General features: G+C 43.2%; 1 protein-coding gene across 2 annotated transcripts in view; it reads right to left on the reverse strand.

Annotated features, from left to right (window-relative positions):
• DAPK1 (death-associated protein kinase 1) overlaps positions 1 to 20,169 on the reverse strand; it is a 265,295-nt gene extending 245,126 nt beyond the window's left edge. For both annotated transcript variants that reach the window (XM_006898874.1, XM_006898873.1), the window contains exon 1: positions 20,000 to 20,169. In XM_006898874.1, the coding sequence (XP_006898936.1) occupies positions 20,000 to 20,061 (62 nt within the window). In that variant the 5' untranslated portion in view covers positions 20,062 to 20,169. The remainder of the gene's footprint in view (positions 1 to 19,999) is intronic.
• Positions 20,170 to 20,745: the final 576 nt, after the last annotated feature.

The following is a 20,745-nucleotide window of genomic DNA, read 5'->3' on the forward strand; positions in this document are numbered from 1 at the left end:
GTTGGGTCACCTTTCTTTGGAATGGGAACAAATATAGATCTCTTGCAGTCAGTTGGCCAAGCGATTGTTCTCCATATTTCTTGGCACAATTTGGTGAGCACATCCAGGGCAACATCTGTTATCTGAAATACTTCAATGTCCCCAAAAGGCCCCTCAACTGGAGGAACTCCAAACACAGAGGCCGCCCCATGGACCGAGCATACAGACAGTGGAGCTGCCCCAAGATCAGGCACAGTATGGGGCTCTGTGGAACTGGGCTCCATATCATCGCCTGCTAGATGGCAGCTCACATCAACAGTATTACAGACAAGCACACAATACCTGGCTTCACAGTGATTCATCGAAGGTGTGCTTTCCTAACTTTTTGCCTTTACTGAACTCCCTCCTGTCTGTCAATGTCTCTTCCAGAACACCCAGGACCAATTATGATTCCATCCAGATGTAGATTGACCTTCAGAGAAAACAAAGGGGCAAGCCCTCTTCCCCACCCTCCCTACCCACCATGATACACAGTATCTGTGAATGCACCTAAAGCTGCATTCCCATTTAAATACAGTCCCCTATGTCAATTAATTCTGGGAAGCTGTGAATTGCCAAGGTCTTCAGAGTCTTTGTCCAAACGAACACCAAGAGGCCTTGTCTCCCCAGCATGCTTTCCCTCTAACTCCCTGGCTTCACCTTTATATCTTCACAATTTCATCTGTTGGGTTTGGTCGATCCAAACAACTAAAGCAAACTTCTGTTCATGAATCCAAATCTCACATTCAGCAAATATTGGCTAAGACCTCTGTGTGCCAGTTCACCTCCTCTAGGCTGAACTGAGATCCAGGTTCCAGGCCCTGATCTCAGGGGGCTTCCCGGGTTAAGAAAGGAAATGACATTTTATTAATTACAAAATATGTATGTGACCACAACTGTTAGATGCAGCTCCAGTGAGGCACGTTCAGTACCACACCTAGTTTGGTGTCAGCAACTGTCTAAGGCCTCCGTCAGTCAGCCCTACCAGCCTCTGAGGTACAATGGACCTCATCCATCAGGAGGGAGCCTTATCCTCAGCAGTCCTGAGATGTGGCCTCACACAGGCACTGCCTTGGAAGCCGTGCTGACATCATCTGGCTTTCTCTTTCCTGCCCAGTTTTGGTACCTAAAGCCATCTCTTTCTCCAGCTCTATTCCCCTGGAGGGCTTGTTCTGGGCCTCACTGAGTGCAGGCACCGTCACCCATAACACATCTCTACTGGTTCCTGTGGGCAGTGAGTCTTAATTTTGTCTTAGTAGTAAGAGTGGAGATGAAACTAGTATCTAGTGGGTGGCAGCCAGTGGTCAGTGTCCACTTTAACTCCTGAAACTCTTTATGTGCAGAGAACAACTCCACACATTTTTCAAGATGGTGACTTTTTGTAATCACTGAATTACTAATTCTAAAACATCACTAAGGGCCAGAGAAAGGAACAAAGCTAGCCTACTTACACATAAAACCCCCTTATCATATGGCCCAACTCATTCATGGCATACTTTGTCTAAGCTCATGTGCCAAGCTTCTGGCATTAGGGATGAAGAGCTCATTCTCAGGTCCTCCAATGTGCTCAGAGTCTCTGAAGGGTATAAACTACTAACACACTCTGCTACTTAACTTAAAGCCTGTTACAGCAAAAGGCTAGTGGTTTGAAGCTACTCAAAGATGCCTCAGAAGAAAGGTCTGGCAACTACATTTCAACCTCAGCCACTGAAAACCAGCAGAGCACAATTCTCCTCTGGCACACAAGGATGCAAGTAATCAGCACCAACCTGGAAGCAGGCTTCATTAGGTTGTAAGAGTCTAGCCCACATATGTTCACTGAGATAAGATGACCCCACAAAACCCCAACTGTTGTTACACAACTCAGATGTTCAGTAAACAAATTAATAAAAGAAAAAAAGAAAAGTATGACAGTTTCGTGTAAGTCTATTTATGCTGCTTGTTCATAGTTTAGTACTCTGCTATTATATCCCTGAGCTCTCATTAAACACCAAGACTCAGTGACTCTATAGGACAGTGAAGCTGCCCAAGAGATTTCCAAGGCCACAACCTTAGAAATCCAGACTGCCACATCTTTCTCCAGCAGAGCAGTTGGGGGCTCAAACGTCTGACATTAAGGTTGGTCGCCAAGCCAACCACTACACTGCTATGAAAACTGTTATCTTATCAGCTGAATATGTCTACCCAAAAAGCCCAAAGAGTAAGAAAGCACCCTTTCACAGAGCCTGCAGCAGGAGGTCTGTGCCCACACAGCAGCCCCACTCCACACATTCGAATGAAGGCACTCAAAACACTAAGTGGGCAAGCTGAGCAACTGACAGAGCCATGCCCTCCCTCAGCAAACTCCAACAATCCAGCCTTTCAGCACCAGCCTAATGGGCTTCTCTTGGCTCAGACAATGTTGGCTTGGCAAAACACTCATTCTCACATCTTAAATTAGTATGGGTCAGAAAAGAATGGAGGCTCAGAATCTGCCTTGACCCCATACGTAGCTTATCTGGGTCAGAAACCATGGTGCCTGGACATAACAATTTCAGACTTTTTTCTGGAAAGATCTAAAGTATCAAGTTACTTATTTCTCCAATCAAATCTTAATATCTCATTCTTCCACTTAAGACTGTTTTAAATGGGAGATAGCAACCGGGAAATAAGACTGCTGCTCTTCAGGGTCACACAGTCTGTCCTCTTTGGCTGCACAAATGCCCACAGACCTCCCATACACCTGCCTGCAGACCTCCTTGCAGGTTTTGTCCCCACACCTGCCTACAGACCTGCCTGCAGGCCTCTCACACACCTGACTGCAGACCTGCCTGCGGACCTCCCACACATCTGCCTACAGACCTGCCTACAGACCTCCCACACACCTGTCTACAGACCTGCCTACAGACCTCTTATAAACCTGCCTGCAGACCTGCCTGAAGACTTTGTCCCCACATCTGCCTACAGACCTGCCTAGACCTCCCACACACCTGCCTGCAGACCTCCTACACACTTGTCTACAGATCTCCTACACACCTGCCCACAGGCTGCCCACACATCTGCCTACAGATGTCCCTCACACCTGTCTACAGACCACTAACACATCTGCCCACAGCCAAAGGCCCTGAGGATGAAGGGTGGCTATACCAATATGCTTTCTGAGCAGTTCCTCCTCTCTGGCCACAGTGGGACCTCTGAGTCATCTTTGCTTCTCATCTTAACAGATTCTCCTTCAGAGAGCCTTCTTACTCCCTTCCCATGGTATCCAGGTGGACTCTGAAAAAGGCATTTCTTAAATACTCCCAGAACTCTTTTTAAGATGCCCAGCTAAACCCTTAGGAAGCATCGCAGAACCTTCTAAAACACTGGCAGGCTCGCTCCCTGGGGAACCCCACAGTAAACCCTGTCTGCCAGGCAGGGGGCAGGTACACAGGAATGAAATGTTCAGACATACCTTCAACCCTGGAACAAGGGCTCCCCAGGAAGCCTGGGCCACTGGGAGTGAAAGGTTATTTTCAAGTATGGTGTCCTTCTCTAATGACCACATACCCAAAGTTCGTGAGAATTAATTTCACCATCTTTGACTCTAAGGAGCACCCTGGATTCACTTTCTCCGAGATAGACCTCTCTCTTCTCTGGGCAATTTATGGGACATTCAGGATTCTTCTGCAGCAACACAACTCAAAGGCAATGATGGCTCTTACATCATCCTTAGTCACTGTCCAGTTCTCAGATGCATAGCAAGCAAATGAGAAAATTATGGCTTGGATCAGGTACACCTTATTGACAGCCTGGCCATTACTGACATTACTGCTCTTCAGTACTCGGGGAGAGGTTCCCAACAGCACATTTTCCCCATTATGGCTTGTATTTTGATTTCTTGACTGCTACTACTAAGGGTCTTGATTGTGGTACCAAGTAAGATGAAATTGTTGACAACTTCAAACTTTTCTTGATCTACTGCAATGTTGCCTACAGGCCCTGTGGAAAGAAATTTTGTCTTCTTGATATTGAGATGTAATCCATATTGAAGGCTGTAGTCCTTGATCTTCTACAGCAAACATTTCAGAGGAGCAAAAAAGAAAGTGAGGGAAGTGCTAAAGACAAGTGAGTCCTCTTGTAATAGCTGGCTCCCGCCACAGGATACCCTGCCATATTTGAGGAGGTGAACAAGTAAGGAAACTGCCAAGAAGGAAGAGCAGGTAATGTATTTAGACACATTGCACAACTGTGTGTGTGTGTGTGTGTGTGTGTGTGTGTGTGTGTGTGTGTGTGCGCGCGCGCGCGCGCACAAATCTGTATCTTTCCCACTTACTCTGTCTTGGTAAACATCCCAGTGCCATCTTTACAGGTGGCATGACCTATCTTCCTTTCACAGAATGGCCGGTGGATTAGAACTGCTGACTTTCTGTTGCCAGTCCAACATGTACTGCACTCTACCACCAAGGCTCTCTGGTTAAACTTATAGTGTCTGGATATGAACCTCAGAAGGCAAAAGACCAAGGCCTACTGAGGGAGCTCTGGTGGTGTAAACTGTGGAGAGCTGCACTACTAACAAAAGGCTGCACTTCTCTAGCGGTTCAAATCTGACATCAGCTCCTAGGAAAAAAAGATGGGCATCCTACCAATTTACAGCTTCTGAAAACTATGAGTCAATTCCCACCTGACAGCAATAAGTTGCTTTGCTTTTTACTGCGCACTTAGCTAACAGTGGGTCAGGGCTGCCATTGAGAATCCCATGGACAAACCAATGGGAATGCATACCAAGAAGTCAGTCCAAATTATTAAGGGATATAAGAAATAGGAAAAGGAAAGTCAAAATTAGTTTATTTTGTAGTTACTTCTTATTTCTTCAGTTTGTAACTTCTCTCTAAAACAAGTGATTTTAGACTTCTGGAAATCACCACCTAAAAATTATCTGAGCATAGGATACAACTGTCTAATAAATGGCAATGGTGAGTGATAGCAAATGATACTTAAAAATAATTACAATTGCAAGTTTCTATTTTACCCCAGAATTTTTTAAAAAAGTTTTATATAAGTAATCAAAACCACAATGAGATACCAACTCACCCCAGTAGCAATGGCAAAGTTTAACAGGACAGCAAGTAATAAAAGTTGGAGAGGATGTGGTAAATTAGGAACTCTCATACACTGTTGGTGGGACTGTAGAATGGTATAACCATTCTGGAAGGCAGTTTGGCATTTTTTCAAAATGCTGAACCTAGAAATTTTATATGACCCAGCTATCCCACTGCTTAGAATATACTCGAAGAAAATCAGAACTGAGTCACAAAAGGAGATCTGTAGACTAATGTTCATAGCAGTGTTATTCACCATCACAATAACATGGTTGTTGTTGTTTTGTGCAGTCGAGTCGTTTGCCCTAAACCTTGCTCTCTCCTGTGCCAATCGCACTGCCTCTGACACACCAATCCCGATTACCTCAGTCACTGAATCAATCCACCTCATAGAGGGTCTTCCCCTCCTATGCCATCCCTCCACCCTCCCAAGCATGATGTCCCTCTCCAAGGACCTGTCCCTCCTTACAACATGTCCAAAATATGTCAGACGAAGCCCCAGAATCCTTGCCTTCAAGGAGCAGCCTGGCTTAACCTCTCTAGGCTGAATCTGTTTGTTTTCTTGGCAGTCCATGGTACATTCAATACTCTTTTCCAGCACCACAGCTCAAAGGCATCCATTCTCCTTCTATCCTCCCTGGTCACTGTCCAACTCTCTGATGCATAACAAGTGATTGCAAAGACCATAGCTTGTATTAGACGCACCTTAGTCTCCAGAGTGACACCATTGCTCTTCAGTACTTTGGAGAGGTCCCTAACCACAGACTTTCCCATTGCAATACTTTTTTTTATTTCCTGATTACTGGTGCCAAGAGTGTTGATTGTGAAGCCAAGCAGACTAAAGCTGTGAACAATCTCAATCTCTTTGCCATCCATCCTGATGCTGCCAATTGGTCAAGGTGTGAGAATATTTGTCTTGTTGACATTGACCCTCAATCCATATTGAAGGCTGCAGTCTACTTCATAGTCCAGATGTCTGTATATACTTATAATGGACGTATCCAACTTACTGTTTTCTTTTTTTTTTTTTTTTTTTTTTTTTTTTTTTTTTTAATTTTGTGTGCGTGTACCGTCAAATCAGATCTGACTGGTACAGGAGGATATTGCGCCTCCTTCTCCGGCAGAGCATCTGGTGGATTCGAACTCTGTTCCTCTGGGATTGCAGTGCAGCTTCTTGCCACTAGGCCACCAGAGCTCCCCTCAACTTATTGTTTTCTATTATAACAATTATCCACTAATAAGATATATTAAGATAGGAAACAGCTTCTCCGTTCCTATTTTGGTTGACCAAATTTCTAAACTCTTCACTCTGCCTCTTATGCAATCCTGTGTCTCAAATTTCATCTATTATACATTAAAAGACTACATTCTACAACAGGGTATTACTGGATAGTCCAAATGGTTAACAAACTTGGCTATTAACCATAAAGTTCAAGTCCATCCAGAGTCACCTAAGAAGGCAGGCTTTAAAACTAGCACCTTCCAGTACATATGTCTAAATATTGGACATTTTTTACAGAAGACAAAAATTCATCCCAAAAGAGAGGCCATATTCAGAGGCAAATTTCTCTGCTCTACTCCATCAGAACAAACCAGTCGAGGGCGAAGACTAACACTGGACAGGCATTCACTTGTTCAAACAGTATGATCTTCACCTAAAGTTGAACATATTTATAAAGGATTAAAAAGCAACATGTTCTAACTTCCTTCCACACCTGACGTCTCTGAAAATAGAAATGTGAAATAGAAGTTTCCTGGTGTCATAAGCACTTGGCTACATACCAAAAGGTCTTGCTTTGATGGATGGCCTTCCAGCTGCTTTGTAAGGTCAAGGCCACCACCAAACCACGGAGCAGCTCTACTCTGTGACACATGGACCGTCATGAGTCAAAACTACTGAGTGCGACTGGATAGGACACAAGAAAGTCTGTGGTTATTTTCTGAAGTAAACGACACTGCACAAAATGACCACTGTGTTAATGTCTTCCCCCAGAAGTCAGCCAACTCTCAATGCCCCCAAGACCCAGTGAGCCTGCTTGGCTCTGCTGCCCTTATCAGGTGCCTGCAAGCTACTTACCATCAAGTCATCGTTCTGGTCTTTTTGTTAATTTGGACTGCAAGTCAAAGTAAAACACAAAATATTTTTAAACCACTGTCTTTTTCACCATAAAATACTAGCTGAAACATAAAACCTATACATAGGTGGCACATGACTGTACTTTTTGTTTTACCTCAAAAATATTTACTATTAGGTTCTGTCAATGACAACTCATAGCAAGTCCCAAACAACAGATCTGAATATTGTCGTATCCTATGCTATTCTCATCATCTATGATACACTTGAGCCCACATTTACTGTCACTGTGTCAATCCATCTTGTTGAGGGTCTTTCCCTTCTTCACTGACACACCTCCCTCACTCTTTTCTACCAAGCATGTGTCCTCTTCCAAGGACTGGACCCACTTTTTTTAGATGCTGTAGAAAATTCAAATGTCTACTTTTCCCTCTATTAACTCCTACTGCATAATAAAAGGAATCCATTTAAAATCTTAACCAAGTGATAAACAGTATGTTCAACAGGAAGTGATAAATTCTGTTTTGATAATTTACCACAGTAAACCAAAGCAAAACACTCACCCAAACCTCACACAGTCTACTTCTAAGTTAGACAAAAGATTTTAGTTTAATAAAACAAGACACTATCCTCCTTAGAGGGCAGAGGCCCAGAGCTCAGCCATTAACATCCCCAGAGGTTAAATAATAACAAGAGTGTTTGAGGAACATTCTGAAAAGCTGAACTACTAACTCTGGACCTGGGTAAACTATGCTACATATTAACTTCATTCATAAGTGTAGAGTACAAGTCTTTTGCAGTAGAAACAAAAACAATGTTCATTTGTTTAGACAAGTGTCTATGAGAGCTAAATGCAGAGAAAGCTGCTACCCCAGAATGCTTCAACAGGGAAGGGCTTCCGACATGCCTCTTGCCTCCTCACTCCTTGAGGAAACGGTGAAATGCAGCCCTACTAAGGTCATGGTTTACTTTACCTAGGCACAAGTGGCTGCTAGTAAGAGTCAAGGATGAAAACTCAGCGCTCTCATGTATTTCTCAAAGCCCTATGGAACTTGGGAGGTCAAAAACAGCTGTTGCTCTTCACCTGTTGGAGACCCTTGTATGTCAGAGCAGAAGTCACTCCGAGGATTGGGGGGGGGGGGGAGAAAGACCACCTGGTCTTTAACCCAAGAAGCCACTGTGGGCTTTCAGTTAGCCAAGCCATTAGCCATTTGGCCAACCAGAGACTCAGGTGCGACAGAGCCTGGTTAAAAGGAAGCAGGACCAGGAAGCCTGCTTCAGGGCTCCCAAGCTTCTCCACCATTATGCACCTGTTATTTGTTGCTGTTATTGTTATGTATCCCTGAGTCAGGACCAACCCATTGATGACTCTCCGGTGGGTTTTTAGAAGCAATAAATCACATGAGGGGAGACTGCCTATCTTTCTTCCGAGGAGCGACTGCTGAGTTTGAACCATGCGCCTCAGGTTGGCAGTGAAGCTTCTTACCACTAAACCACTAGGGTGCCATTAAGTGCCTGGATGACCTATATTTCTGGTCCCATCTAGCCTAAGACTTCCCTGCCTGAGTCTTCCGGGGCACATTCCAAGCACAGGCAGACAAGCAGACAACCACGCTGCCTACTGCTGAACATCCTCAAGCTCTCCCACCATGTCCTAAAAGACTAGCCCCAGCCTTCCTAACATGCACGCTGTGCTAACATTGCAAAAATGGCCTTTATCTCTAATACGTATATCTAAACTGTAAAACTTCACAGCCCTTCTTACCAGAGGAAACCTGGGGACAAGTGGAATCAGAAATGCAAAGAGAAAAACCACATTCAACATAGCCTACAAGGGTGGCCTCACCAACACCATCACAACCTGGGAAAACTTGTCAGGCAGCTGGCCCTTCAACTCACACAAAATTGCCATAATTCCTGGTGGCCCGATGGCCCGGTGGCCCAGTGTCAAGAAGCTGCACTGCATCCCATAGGCAGGCAATTCAACCTCTGATATTACTGCCTCTGAAAACCCGCCAGAGGGTTAGCTTTGGGTAGATTCTGACTCAACGGTGCCCAACAACAAGGCTACAAGCAAGAGTAAACAAGCTGAATAATGTGCCTGGCCAACCAGGGGTGACTACAAGCTCTTACTTCCATTAAAACACCACGGATATGTCAAAATGCAATTTTTAAATCTGGCTCCCAGTGACCACCAAAGCAAAAGAACAGATTTACTGATCCATTGTTTTCTGTCTAAAACTGATCCTGTGCTTGGAACTTTAACAGAGAATTCAAAAGCATCATTTACGACCTGCAGATTCACTGCTGTCCAGACAGAATAAACACACTGTTGATTCACTACCAAGTTTCAAAGGCTGTAAACCGCACAGGAAATTGCCCATCTTTCTCCCTCCAAGCCCAAAGCTCATGGAGCCAAGGCCTTTAAGTTAGCTGCACAACTTCCTGTAGCCTAAGCCATCAGACCAAAAGTGCCACTGACTAAAGTCTGCATAGTCAACATGCTGTGTTCCAATCAGTTGATCAGCAAGCTTTATTAGCACCTACTAAGTGAGAATCATGCAACTAACTAGAGAGCAAATATTTTTTTTAAAAAAATAGGTAAGCAGCCCAAGGTGCTGCTGAAGGAAGTAGATAGACTAAAACAGTTACTATGTAATGTGCTGTAATGGTTAACAACTGAGGATTAAAAATAATACATTAAGTAGTAACAGGGTTTTCACCATCTTAACTCATCCTGTAAACAGTATCTTCCATTTCCCAAGTGAATGTACTACACTCCACACGTCACACTGTCCCCAACACCATTACCATCTTCATCAGCTTATCAGCAGCTTCCCAAGTCCCCATTCACCACTGGGCCAATTGACAGCATCAGTATGGATGGTGAAGAGATTGAGATAGCTAACAGTTTGCTTGGCTCCACAATCAACACTCTTGGTAACAGCAGCCAGGAAATCAAGAGACAAATTGCATTGGGAAAGTCGGCTGTGAGGGACCTCTCAAGAGTACTGAAGAGCAACGACGTCAGGCTGGAGACTACGGTGCGTCTGATCCGGGCTACAGTCTTCGCAATTACGTGATATGCATCAGAGAGTTGGACAGTGAATAGGGTTGACAGAAAGAGAATTGATACCTTTGAACTGTGGTGCTGGAGAAGAGCACTGAATATATCATGGACTGCTAGGAGAACAAACAGGTTTGTCCTGGAGAGGGTGAACTCCTTGGAGTCAAGGATTCTGAAGCTTCCTCTGACATACTTTGGCATGTTGCAAGGAGGCACTGGTCCTTGGAGAGGGACATCATGTTTGGAAAAGTGGAGGGGCAGCTAAAGAGAGGAAGACCTTCGATAAGATGGATCGATTCTGTGACTGGAGCAGTGGGAATAAGTGCATTTGAGATGGCTAGGTTGGCAAAGGATAGAACAGCATTCAGAGCTCTAGGGTCACTATGAGTTGCAAACGACTCGATGGCACAGAAAAACAACAATAACAATATTTTAATTTTCTCATTAGTCTTTGTAGCTGACCCTCTAGCAGCTTTTTAGAGGAGGTTTGATTACACAGGAGGAGATGGTCCGTCCCACTCCTCAGAAGGTGGTGGATTTTAACAAAGTGTCTCTGGGACTGCAGTGCACCTTCCTATCACTAGGCCCCTATAGCAGCTCTGAATTTGGATTTCTTGCCTCGAAAACTGTAAGAAAACTTAATCATTATCATAGATTAACTTAGTCCTTAATAATTACTAACATAATAATTTAGACATTATTATAGATTAGATGATGTCCAAAAAAATATATGATGTAAATTCTAAATCTTTGTACCTATTTTCAAATCTTATTTAAGAATAGAACACTCTTAGTTGTTAATGAGTATAGAGAATGTCTTAAAGCAATCACCTCTGAGATATAAAAAAGCACATAAGGTACAGAGAAGGAAGCACAAACTGTACCGAAGCTACAAAGAGTTAAGACCTATCTCCCACAATGAACAGATAGAGCAAGACTTCTTCTGTTGTTGTTATTGTTGGATACTACCAGAACATGGCCTACAGGGTTGCAGAGGGAGTTTGTCCATCTTTGTCCAGAGCAGCTCCTGGTGGATTTGAACTACAAGCCCTGAGACTGTAGTCAGCTTCTTACCACTAGGCCACTTGCTGTTGTTGTTATGCACCTTCCAGTTGCCGGATCCTGGTACAATAACTCTGAACCCTGCCCTATCCTGAGCCAATCTCATTGTCTCCGACACACCTGCCTCTATTACCCCAGTCATTGTGTCAATCCCCCACATCTAGGGTCTTCCTCTCCTGCACTGTCTCTCCACACTTCCAATCATGATGTCCTCCTCCAAGGACTGGCCCTGCCTGGCAATAAGCTAAAATATGTAAAATGAAGCTTCAAAATCCTTGCCTCTAAGGAGCAACTTAGTTTCACCCTCTCCAGGACAGACCTGTTTGTTCTCTTGGCAGTTCATGGCATGTTCTGAACCCTTCTCCAGAACAAAAACTCAAAGGTATCGATTCTTCTTCTATCATCCTTAGTCACTGTCCACCTCTCTGATGCACAGCAAGGAAATAAGACCAGGGCTTAGTTCGGTTGCACCTTAGTCTCTAGAGAGACCACAGGTGTTCAAACCTGTTCCTGAGATGGCTTTTTAAATTCAGGCAGAACAGACTCAAGATCAAACTTTGGATCTTGTGGATTTTATTTCATCTTCTTTAGCTTCAGTTTCAACTTGCATGAGTAGTTGATGGTCTGTTCCAAAATCGGCATGGGGCCTAGTTTTCACAGCTGATATTCCGCTTCTCCAGTGATTTTTTTCCACAAATGTAATCAATCTCATTCCTGTATAGACCAGCAGGTGAGGTCAAGGTGTATAGTCACCATTTGTGTTTCTTATAAAAGATATCTGCAATGAATAAATCATTGTTCTATCATTCTATCTCCAGCCTCATTTCTGTCACTAAGTCCATATTTTCCAACTACTGATCCTTCTTCGTTCTCAACTTTTGTGTTTCAGTCACCCACGATTTTTTATATATATGAAATTTCATTTTACTTACAAATCTCATATACACGGTTTTTCACACCAGATCTTTCCCATTTCCTTAATCCACCCCTCCTTCCACCCATCAAATTGTGCAGCCCCATGATTAACCATCCTCCCTGCCCCACCTCACACCTCTACTCCGCTCCTCCCCCACTTAGATCATCATATACATTTGACTAGTTATCTATTTCTACAATAATAGCCTTAAACATTATTTGTCCTTATGGGTTTGAAATAGTTCACTTACTCTTCAATACCTCACAAATTAGGTAGTGATTTACAAAATAATTGCTCCAGCACGCTGCATAGTATTCCATCATGTGAGTATACCATAATTTCTCAGTCCATTCAATTGTGGTTGGACATACTGACTATTTCTATGTTCTTGTGATGGTGAATAACAGTGCTATGAACATTGGTGTTCAAGTCTCCATTTGCGCCTTAGTTCTCATTTCCTTGGGGTATATTCCAAGCAGCGGAATAGCTGGGTCATATGGAATTTCTGTGTTCAGCTTTCTGAGGAAATGCCAAACTGCCTTCCAGAGTGGTTATACCATCTTATGATCTAACCAACAGTGTATAAGAGTTCCTATCTTGCCATATTCTCTCCAATATTTATTACTTGTTGTCATGTTAAACTTTGCCACTGCTACTGGAGTGAGATGGTATCTCATTGTAGTTTTGAGTTGAATCTGTTTTACTGCCAGTGATTTTGAGCATTTCTTCACATTTCCATTTACCATCCAAATATCTTCCTCAAGAGAAAAATCTTTCCATGTCTTTTGCACATTTTGTAATTGTGTTATCAGCTCTAACAGTTTTTTGTTGAATTTTTGTAGTTTTCTGTATACACTATCATATCATCTGCATATAGTGATAGTTTCACCATCTCTTTGATGATCTGAATGCCTTTTATTTCCTTCTCTTGTCATACTGCCCTTGCAAGTACTTCCAACACAATATTGAATAGAAGTGGTGACAGTGGTCATCCTTGTGTGGTTTTTGTTCACAAGGAAAATGCTTTTAGTCTTTTTCCATTGGAATAATATTGGCTCTTTGTTTTGCATATAGACTTTTCACTAAATTGAGGACATTCCCTTCTATTCCAATTTTGCTGAGTGTCTTTACCAGGAAGGGGTGTTGGATTTTGTCAAATGACTTTCCTGCATCAATTCCAAGGATTATATGGTTATTGTTACTTGCTTTGTTAATATTTACCCATAATTATTAATGTACCTTGGTTGCATGTTCAATCAATTTCCAATTGCAAAAGTTGGGAGAAATCATTAGGCTACCTTGGAGACCTAAATTTGGAATTCTTGCCCCTTAAACAGTGAGACAACAAATTTGCTTGTTAAAATCATGCATCTGTGGTACTGCCATCAAAGCAGCACTGAAACACCAAGACAGTCATTCACCAAATTCCTTCCCACATATTTTCCAGCATATCTGCTTTCCATATTGCTATGATACTGACAGTTAAACAATGGGTATTTCAAACACCAACAAGATTAGTAATGCTTTTCATATATTGATCTATCCAGTATAAAGTGGATAGGTTTCAGTGACTTTTCCAGACTAAGATAACACTAACAAGCCTAGGGATCTGTTTTCAAAAAGTAGCAAATGGAAACCTTATGGACCACAACAAAATAGTGTCCAATGGATACGGTGCTTGAAGATGAAGCCTCTAAGTCAGAAAGCACTCAAAATGCACAGTGGCTCCAAAAATGGATTCCAAAACCCATCGACTGTGAAGATGGTGCAGAGCCTGGCAGTCAGTACCTTGTTCTGCTATGGATAGAGTTCTCCAGGAGTGTGAGATGATCCAGAAGCAGCTCCCCACATCATTATCCTGCAGCACAGTGCAGGCCTTGGCAAGATAGGGCCACAGACCTTACCAGTGTACCCCTGAAGACACTGACTGGCTTGGGGCATGGAGTAATCATAACACAAGATGAGGACGAACATGTCACCAGGCAGTCTATGGTCAGGGACCAATGTGAAGTCCTGTGACCTGTAGAGAAATTATTGTGGATGATTAAAGAGGTGGGATTTAGGGCTTAAAGTAATGTAAGATCTGACAGTGGAAAGAAGGTCAGTCCTTCAGAAAGTCAGGTTCAGAGAAGTGACCAAGGGGCTCACCAGTTAGACTAAACCAGGACAGCTAAAGCTGTCCCAAGTGCTAAGTGCTAAATGATACCAGAGCATCTTGGGGTGCTGAATCAAACCCAGATTACGGGTCCAAACAGGTATCTGTCTGTGTAGGAACTCCTCTCAGAGACCCAGCACGTGACCCTGCAACTTTGTTCCACTCCTGATAGGCGAGACCATAAGAAGTCTACAGACATCAGAAATGGCACCAAGCATCATCTATAGATGGCTAGTCCCATTACCTCAAGGATGTGTTCTTCTCCAGAGCTGATGCTCATTTAAGGGCAGCAGTGAATTCTCCCAAGCTGGCATGGAGAGGCCAAGGGCCCTGGCACCAGGTCTCCCCAGCGGCATTTGCCCACAGTCCCCTTTCCAAAACTGAAGCGCAGATATTTGAAGTATGCTAAGTTACAAATCAAGTTCTGAAGGGAGCTCTGGTAGCCTAGTGGCAGGAAGCTGCACTGCAATCCCAGAGTTGCGTGGTTCAAAGCCACCAGACACTCTGCTGCTGAAGTACCAGTCAGATCCAATTTGGCAGTACACACACAGAAATAATAAAATAAATTTTTTTAAAAATTTAAAAAAAAAAGTTCTGAGCCTGCCTGGAATATCCGTGTTCTCAGGCATCTTTCCAGATAATACCTATATTTCCTTAGCTCTTTACTCTGCCTTCGTTAGTTTATTTGATTATGACTACAGCTGTCAAAAGAGTAGGCCTCTCATTTTACAGATGCTGATTAGAGAGACTAAATGACCTACTAATGTTAAAAAGCTGGCATATTTCAGAACTAGAATTTGAACTAGGCTACCTGCTCAGTGGTCTGACCTCTCTCCCACTTTTCTAACAGTCCTAATACTTATATTTATAAAGTTCTTTTCCTCAGAGAGCTTTCCTAGCAGTCTTGGGAAAAATACAAAGGTACATGATTTCTCAGTGTTCCTGAAGATTAAAAGACCATAATGTGCCCACATGCATATAGCATGTGAGTGGTTATCAGATGACTGCTTACGGCAGCAGTAAAGTCTGTACGTTAGATGTTGGTCTCCATATAAATCACTGCTTAAAAGGACCATGACTTTGCCCTTAATGTCTGCTTACTCCTTCCTGCCACCAGACTCCCTTCTCTACCCAGCCTTTCTCCACAATGCACAGTCATAAAACAGCATCATTCCTGCATGTCCATCTTAAGTCAATACTAGCTCTCAGAAAGAAGCTATTTCCAAGGCAGAGAGGGAAGAAAAAGGCAACCATTCACCAAAAATCAATCAAGTTGTCTCTTTATACCAAAAATTCCTCCACCTCCAGTTTTTCACAGTATTTTCTTCAAAGTCATAGTTCACCTAAGATAAATTATTCAGTAAATTAGCCTTAACTCATCAGAAGATTTGTACACCAAAATGTATAATGTATAAAGAGCCAAATCAGAGTGAAATGTTAGTGACAAATGAGCAAACCTCTTCTGAGCAGAGCCCAGGGAGTTCCCATAGACCCCTGCAATCCACGTGAAGGTCTCAGCCTTCCTTCCTCATCACACACAATTATACCTGACAGAAAAGCAAGCTCCTGTCCAGTACCTCTGACTCAAGTGGCCCAGGTACCACAGCTCCTTGGGGTCTGCTTCATTGTGAGCTTCCTGGAGGCAAAGACCAGGTCTATAATGCAGTGCTGCTGATAGGTCAAAACACCCATCTGACTAGAGGTGAGTAGCAAGTGCCAATGACAGTAATAAAAATAAGGTCAGCTCTTATCTCTAAGACAATCCACTCACTTAATTTTAATAATCGTTTTATAATAGAACTTTGACATCCAAGCCAGTCTAAAAAAAAAAAAGCCAAATAATTCTTCAGCTGATTTTCAGAAGCTGTAAATCATACAAGTGAAGACTGCCTATCTTCTATCTTTTTCCTTAGGAGTAACTGGTGGATTTGAACCACCCGCCTTTACGTTAGCAGCAAATCTCCTTATCCACTAGTCTACCTGAGCTCCCTCAGGTCATGTTCACACTAGATGAAAATAAAAGGTTTCTTTTTATCTTTAGACTCAAAGGAAAACTTTATAAGTCACCCATATTGCTAAAAACTATAGGAATAAAGTTATTTAATTCTAGCTAAAGCAAATATTTTAACTACATACTCTTAAACTTCAAACTTATATTTATGAGAATGATTTTTGAGAACTTCCTTCTTATTCTGAATTTAAAAGTTTTTACATATTAGTCACATCCACATTTTAAACCAATACATACAATTCCCTCCCCCCTTGAGTTCTTTTATTTGGATCCACAATCAACAGAAAGTTAATAAAAACAATTCAACTTACTGCCACGGAGTCAGAACCAACTCACTGTTGAAACATCTTAAGTTTGCCAAGGCTATAAACCTGATGCAAAGAAACTGCCCATCTTTCTCCTTTGGAGCAGCTGGTGGACTTGAACCTTTGGATTGGCCGTACAACACCTAACTTCCTCAAAAGGAAGCAGCAGTCAGGAGATCAAATGAAACACTGCATTGGGCAAATTTGCAGCAAAACGTCTTTTCAAAATACATTTTATTTTACTTTTTAAAATATTTATTTAAGTTAAGTTTACAAAGCTAATTTCTTTTTCACACACATTTTGTTTTATTGCATTAATACAATACCCACAACACAACTGTACTCTTTGTTTCCTCATCCTCCCTATAATTCTCATTTTCATTAATCCATTCTACTTCTTTCTGCCTTATCCCTCGGCAAATAAATGCTGCCCTTCGGCTCTTATGTGGTTGACTATTCTAAGGAATAAAGGCCTCCCTGGTGCTATTGTTCATTTTATGGTGCTAAGAAGCTGAGCTGCAATCCCAAAGGCACACAGTTTGAAGCCACCAGCTGCACCATAGAAGGATGGGCAATCTCCTCCTCTGTGATTTTCTGCCTCTGAAAACCTGCTGAAGGGGAAGCTATGTTCTGACTCCACAGCACAAAACCACAACAACACTGTCTGGCTCTAAGATAAGGCAAGTTAACTTAGATATCTTGGTTCCAAATTCAAAGGTGACTAAGGACCATGGTCTTGAACTTCCACTAAGTAAGCCTGACTACTTTTATAGTTTTTGAGTTTTATTCCCCAATTTACACCACCCCACCCTGAACTCTCCCCTTTAAAGTGGTCAGCACTGGCAGTCAGACACCAACTAACTCTTATCTCAAATTTACAGAGGTTGAGGTTTTAGTGGTCCATCAGTCCTTTCTTTGTTTTTATTGTTTCTCTTTTTTTTTTTGTCCAGATAGGGAGAGGCCACTAGGTGAACTTAAGTGGCTGCTTGCAAGCTTTTAAGATCCTAATTGCTCCTCTCCAAATTAGGATGTAGAATATTGTCTTTATGGACTGTGACTTGCTCTCAAGACTACAGCCCAGAGGCTCTGGGATAGTTGCTCATTCCTACATGTTATGTTTAAGAACTTTATGTGAGTTAGCCACACACTGGCTCAAATTATCTTAAATGTAACTTAAAAAAAAAAACTCATATTGCACTACAGGAGAAGGATGGGCAATCTCTTCCCTTGTGATTTACTGCCTCTGAAAATCCACTGGAGAATCAGCTATGTTCCCAAGCAACAGTACTCAAAAAACAAAAATATTGTATTGCTATTTCTAAAACATTTCAGCCAAGATCAATTTTTGTAATTATTATGTAATTCGGGGTGTGGTGTCTTTGAATTTCTTTTTCATCAAGCCTTTTCTGGTTGGTACAAGCAATCTAGACACAGATAAGGACATATTTTCCATTTGTTTAAAGTTCCTTTTGTGTTTTAGAGAGCTCTGATGGCCTAGTAAGTGAGGAGCTGTGCTGCCAATCCAAAGGCACACAGTTTGAATCCACAGCTGCTCTGTGAAGAAAGGTGGACAATCATCCTCTTTGTGATTTATAGCCTCCGAAAACCTGCTAAGGTTGAACATGACTTTTGTCCACTTTAGTCATAATGAAATGCAGACATTCCCCAGAGACACTGCAGCACCAGTGCCAGTGTATCACACAACACAGTGCACACCATGTAAAGCAATTTTATTAAGTGTACAGCTCAAAAAAAGGTTATATATTTGAGAACTACTAATTATGACACAGAAACACAAAAAAATGGGAACATGGAGCCTATAAACTTGCTCCACACAGAAATGCCACCAATCTTTAGTTTGTAAAATGAAACATAGCATCCACAGACAGCAATAAAGCAAAGTACAACAAAACAAGGCATACTGGTCACCACCATCAACCATGCTGTATGTGAGAACTGAGTTCCTGACCCAAGGAGACCAAAGCTCCCACCTGTCAAACACTCGAGCAGACATCCCGCCCTTACCAATGTCAAGAGCCAGCTCTTAACTTCTGGGCAGCCACTACCCCCCAAATCATTCAGAAATGGAAAGCAGTTCCAGTGAAACTCAGCTCCTGAAGGCCCTCAGTAGGTCTAAATCCAGCTGGCCCTATCAGGCTTTCATTCATTTATTAAAAAGTTAACACTGCAAATGAAACCAGACAACCACCAACACCAAATGAGTAGTTAAACTCCAGGTTTAGAGATATTTCAAAGTTCAACATTATCAACATTTGTCAAGTCTCCATTTACTTACCATCTGGGATATATGCTCATGTTACTTGAAAGATTTAAAAAAATGAGAGTATTAAAACTTTCTCATCCTATTAATTAGTTTGCACTTTCCATTTCTATTACATAATGGCTATCTCTGATTGCAATTACAATCTTTCTGTTTGCCTTAGCAAGGCAAAAACTGACAAGCTACTGTGACAATTAAATCTAGTTTGGTCCCAGAGTTCTTCTGATCAATACACTTTGCATCAACATCTTTGAATGGCTACCTCCCACACTCCCACCTCCACCTGTGGATCGTTTATTTCTGGCCCCTGGCCTCCCTGGGTTAGTAACTTTTTTCTCTGTAATTTGCCCACATACTCAAAAGTGTTAGAGACCCCTAGTGGCCTTGTTGTTGTTAGGTGCCTTCTAGTTGACTCCAGTGGATCTGAACCCTGACCTGTCCTGTGCCATCCTCACCAACTCTGCTATATATTTAAGGCCACTGTTACAGTCACTGTGTCAATCCATCTCATTGAGGGATTTGATGGGTATCCACCTTTCCAGCATGTTGTCCTTTCCCAAGGACTGGCCCTTCCTAACAACATGCCCAAATTATGTTTCACTTTCCTTGCATCTACGGAGCACCCAGGTTGCAACTTCTCTGAGACAACTGTTTGTTCCCTTGGTGGAATTCAGGACTCTCACCTCAAAGGCACTGATGATTCTTCTGTCATTTAGTCACTATCCAACTTTCAGATACACAGCAAGTGAGTGACTGGAAAAAACCATCGTTTTGATTTGGCACACCTTACACTGCACTTCGAACCTAATGGTGGAATGGTGGTTTGAATCCACCAGCTGTGGAAGAACCACGGCCAATTTACTACTATGCGATTTACAGCCTCCAAAAACCAGCTGGAAGGTCAGCTATGAGTCAGTTCTGACTCCAGGGCATATAACAACTGGAAGGGCAAAGGAGATGCCTCATTCCAACTGCCAGTATCCACTGGCCACAGCCCCCGACATTATGTGTATCTACAACGCTGAATAGCAATCTTTCAAGACTCTGTACCTGCCAAGCTCCTCGCCGGTGTCGTAGTAATCATCCACGTTTTCTTGTCTGAAAACAGTCATGATAAAGTGTCACGCCTCACCGAGACTCAGCGCACTTCAGCTCCGCCTCCCGAACCATCATCACCACTCCAGCGCCTCCGTGGGCCCCTCATGCAACAGACTCCAGACCTTGAAAAATAATGACAACCTCAAAAAAAGGCAGACCTCCCCAGGCGTGGTGGCCCAAGAGATCGACTCTGGCCAGGGTGAGCTGGAAACCTTGAGCTCCTCTCTGCTGGGTAGAGGGGCGCACCCTTTGTTAAATCTCGGCCGGAATGCCCCCAGATCTGCAAAGCCAACGCTGAGCAAAACCGTACCCCATGGTTCGCGTCCTCGAAAGCCAGAGATCTTGCTGTAACTAGAAGTGGCTCCTCAGGTCCTGGCCTCCAGCCCCTCCCTGGTCCACACGCCTGACTACCAGCTCCCCAGTTCCAAGGCGCCACAGAACTGAGCCCTTGGGCCGCCGCGTGCGCCCTGCAGGAAGCATCCCTCTCTTGGCTGCAGCGGGGATGAGGGGGCTCCACTGCACTACCCCTGGGTACCCGAACCTCCCCGCCACCCGCCACCATCCCCAAATCGAGGGGCCCCCGGAGGCACATTCCTGGCCATTCCGTCTCCGCTATTCCAGCGAGCTTGCGGGCGGCCGCCCGGGGGAGCAGGGGTGGGAACGGAGCTGACGAGGGAGGCGCGGCCACTGCTCCGGGT

This window comes from Elephantulus edwardii, unplaced genomic scaffold, assembly GCF_000299155.1.
Source record: "Elephantulus edwardii isolate Elephantulus edwardi_28Jun2011 unplaced genomic scaffold, EleEdw1.0 scaffold00238, whole genome shotgun sequence".
Lineage (NCBI taxonomy): Eukaryota > Metazoa > Chordata > Mammalia > Macroscelidea > Macroscelididae > Elephantulus > Elephantulus edwardii.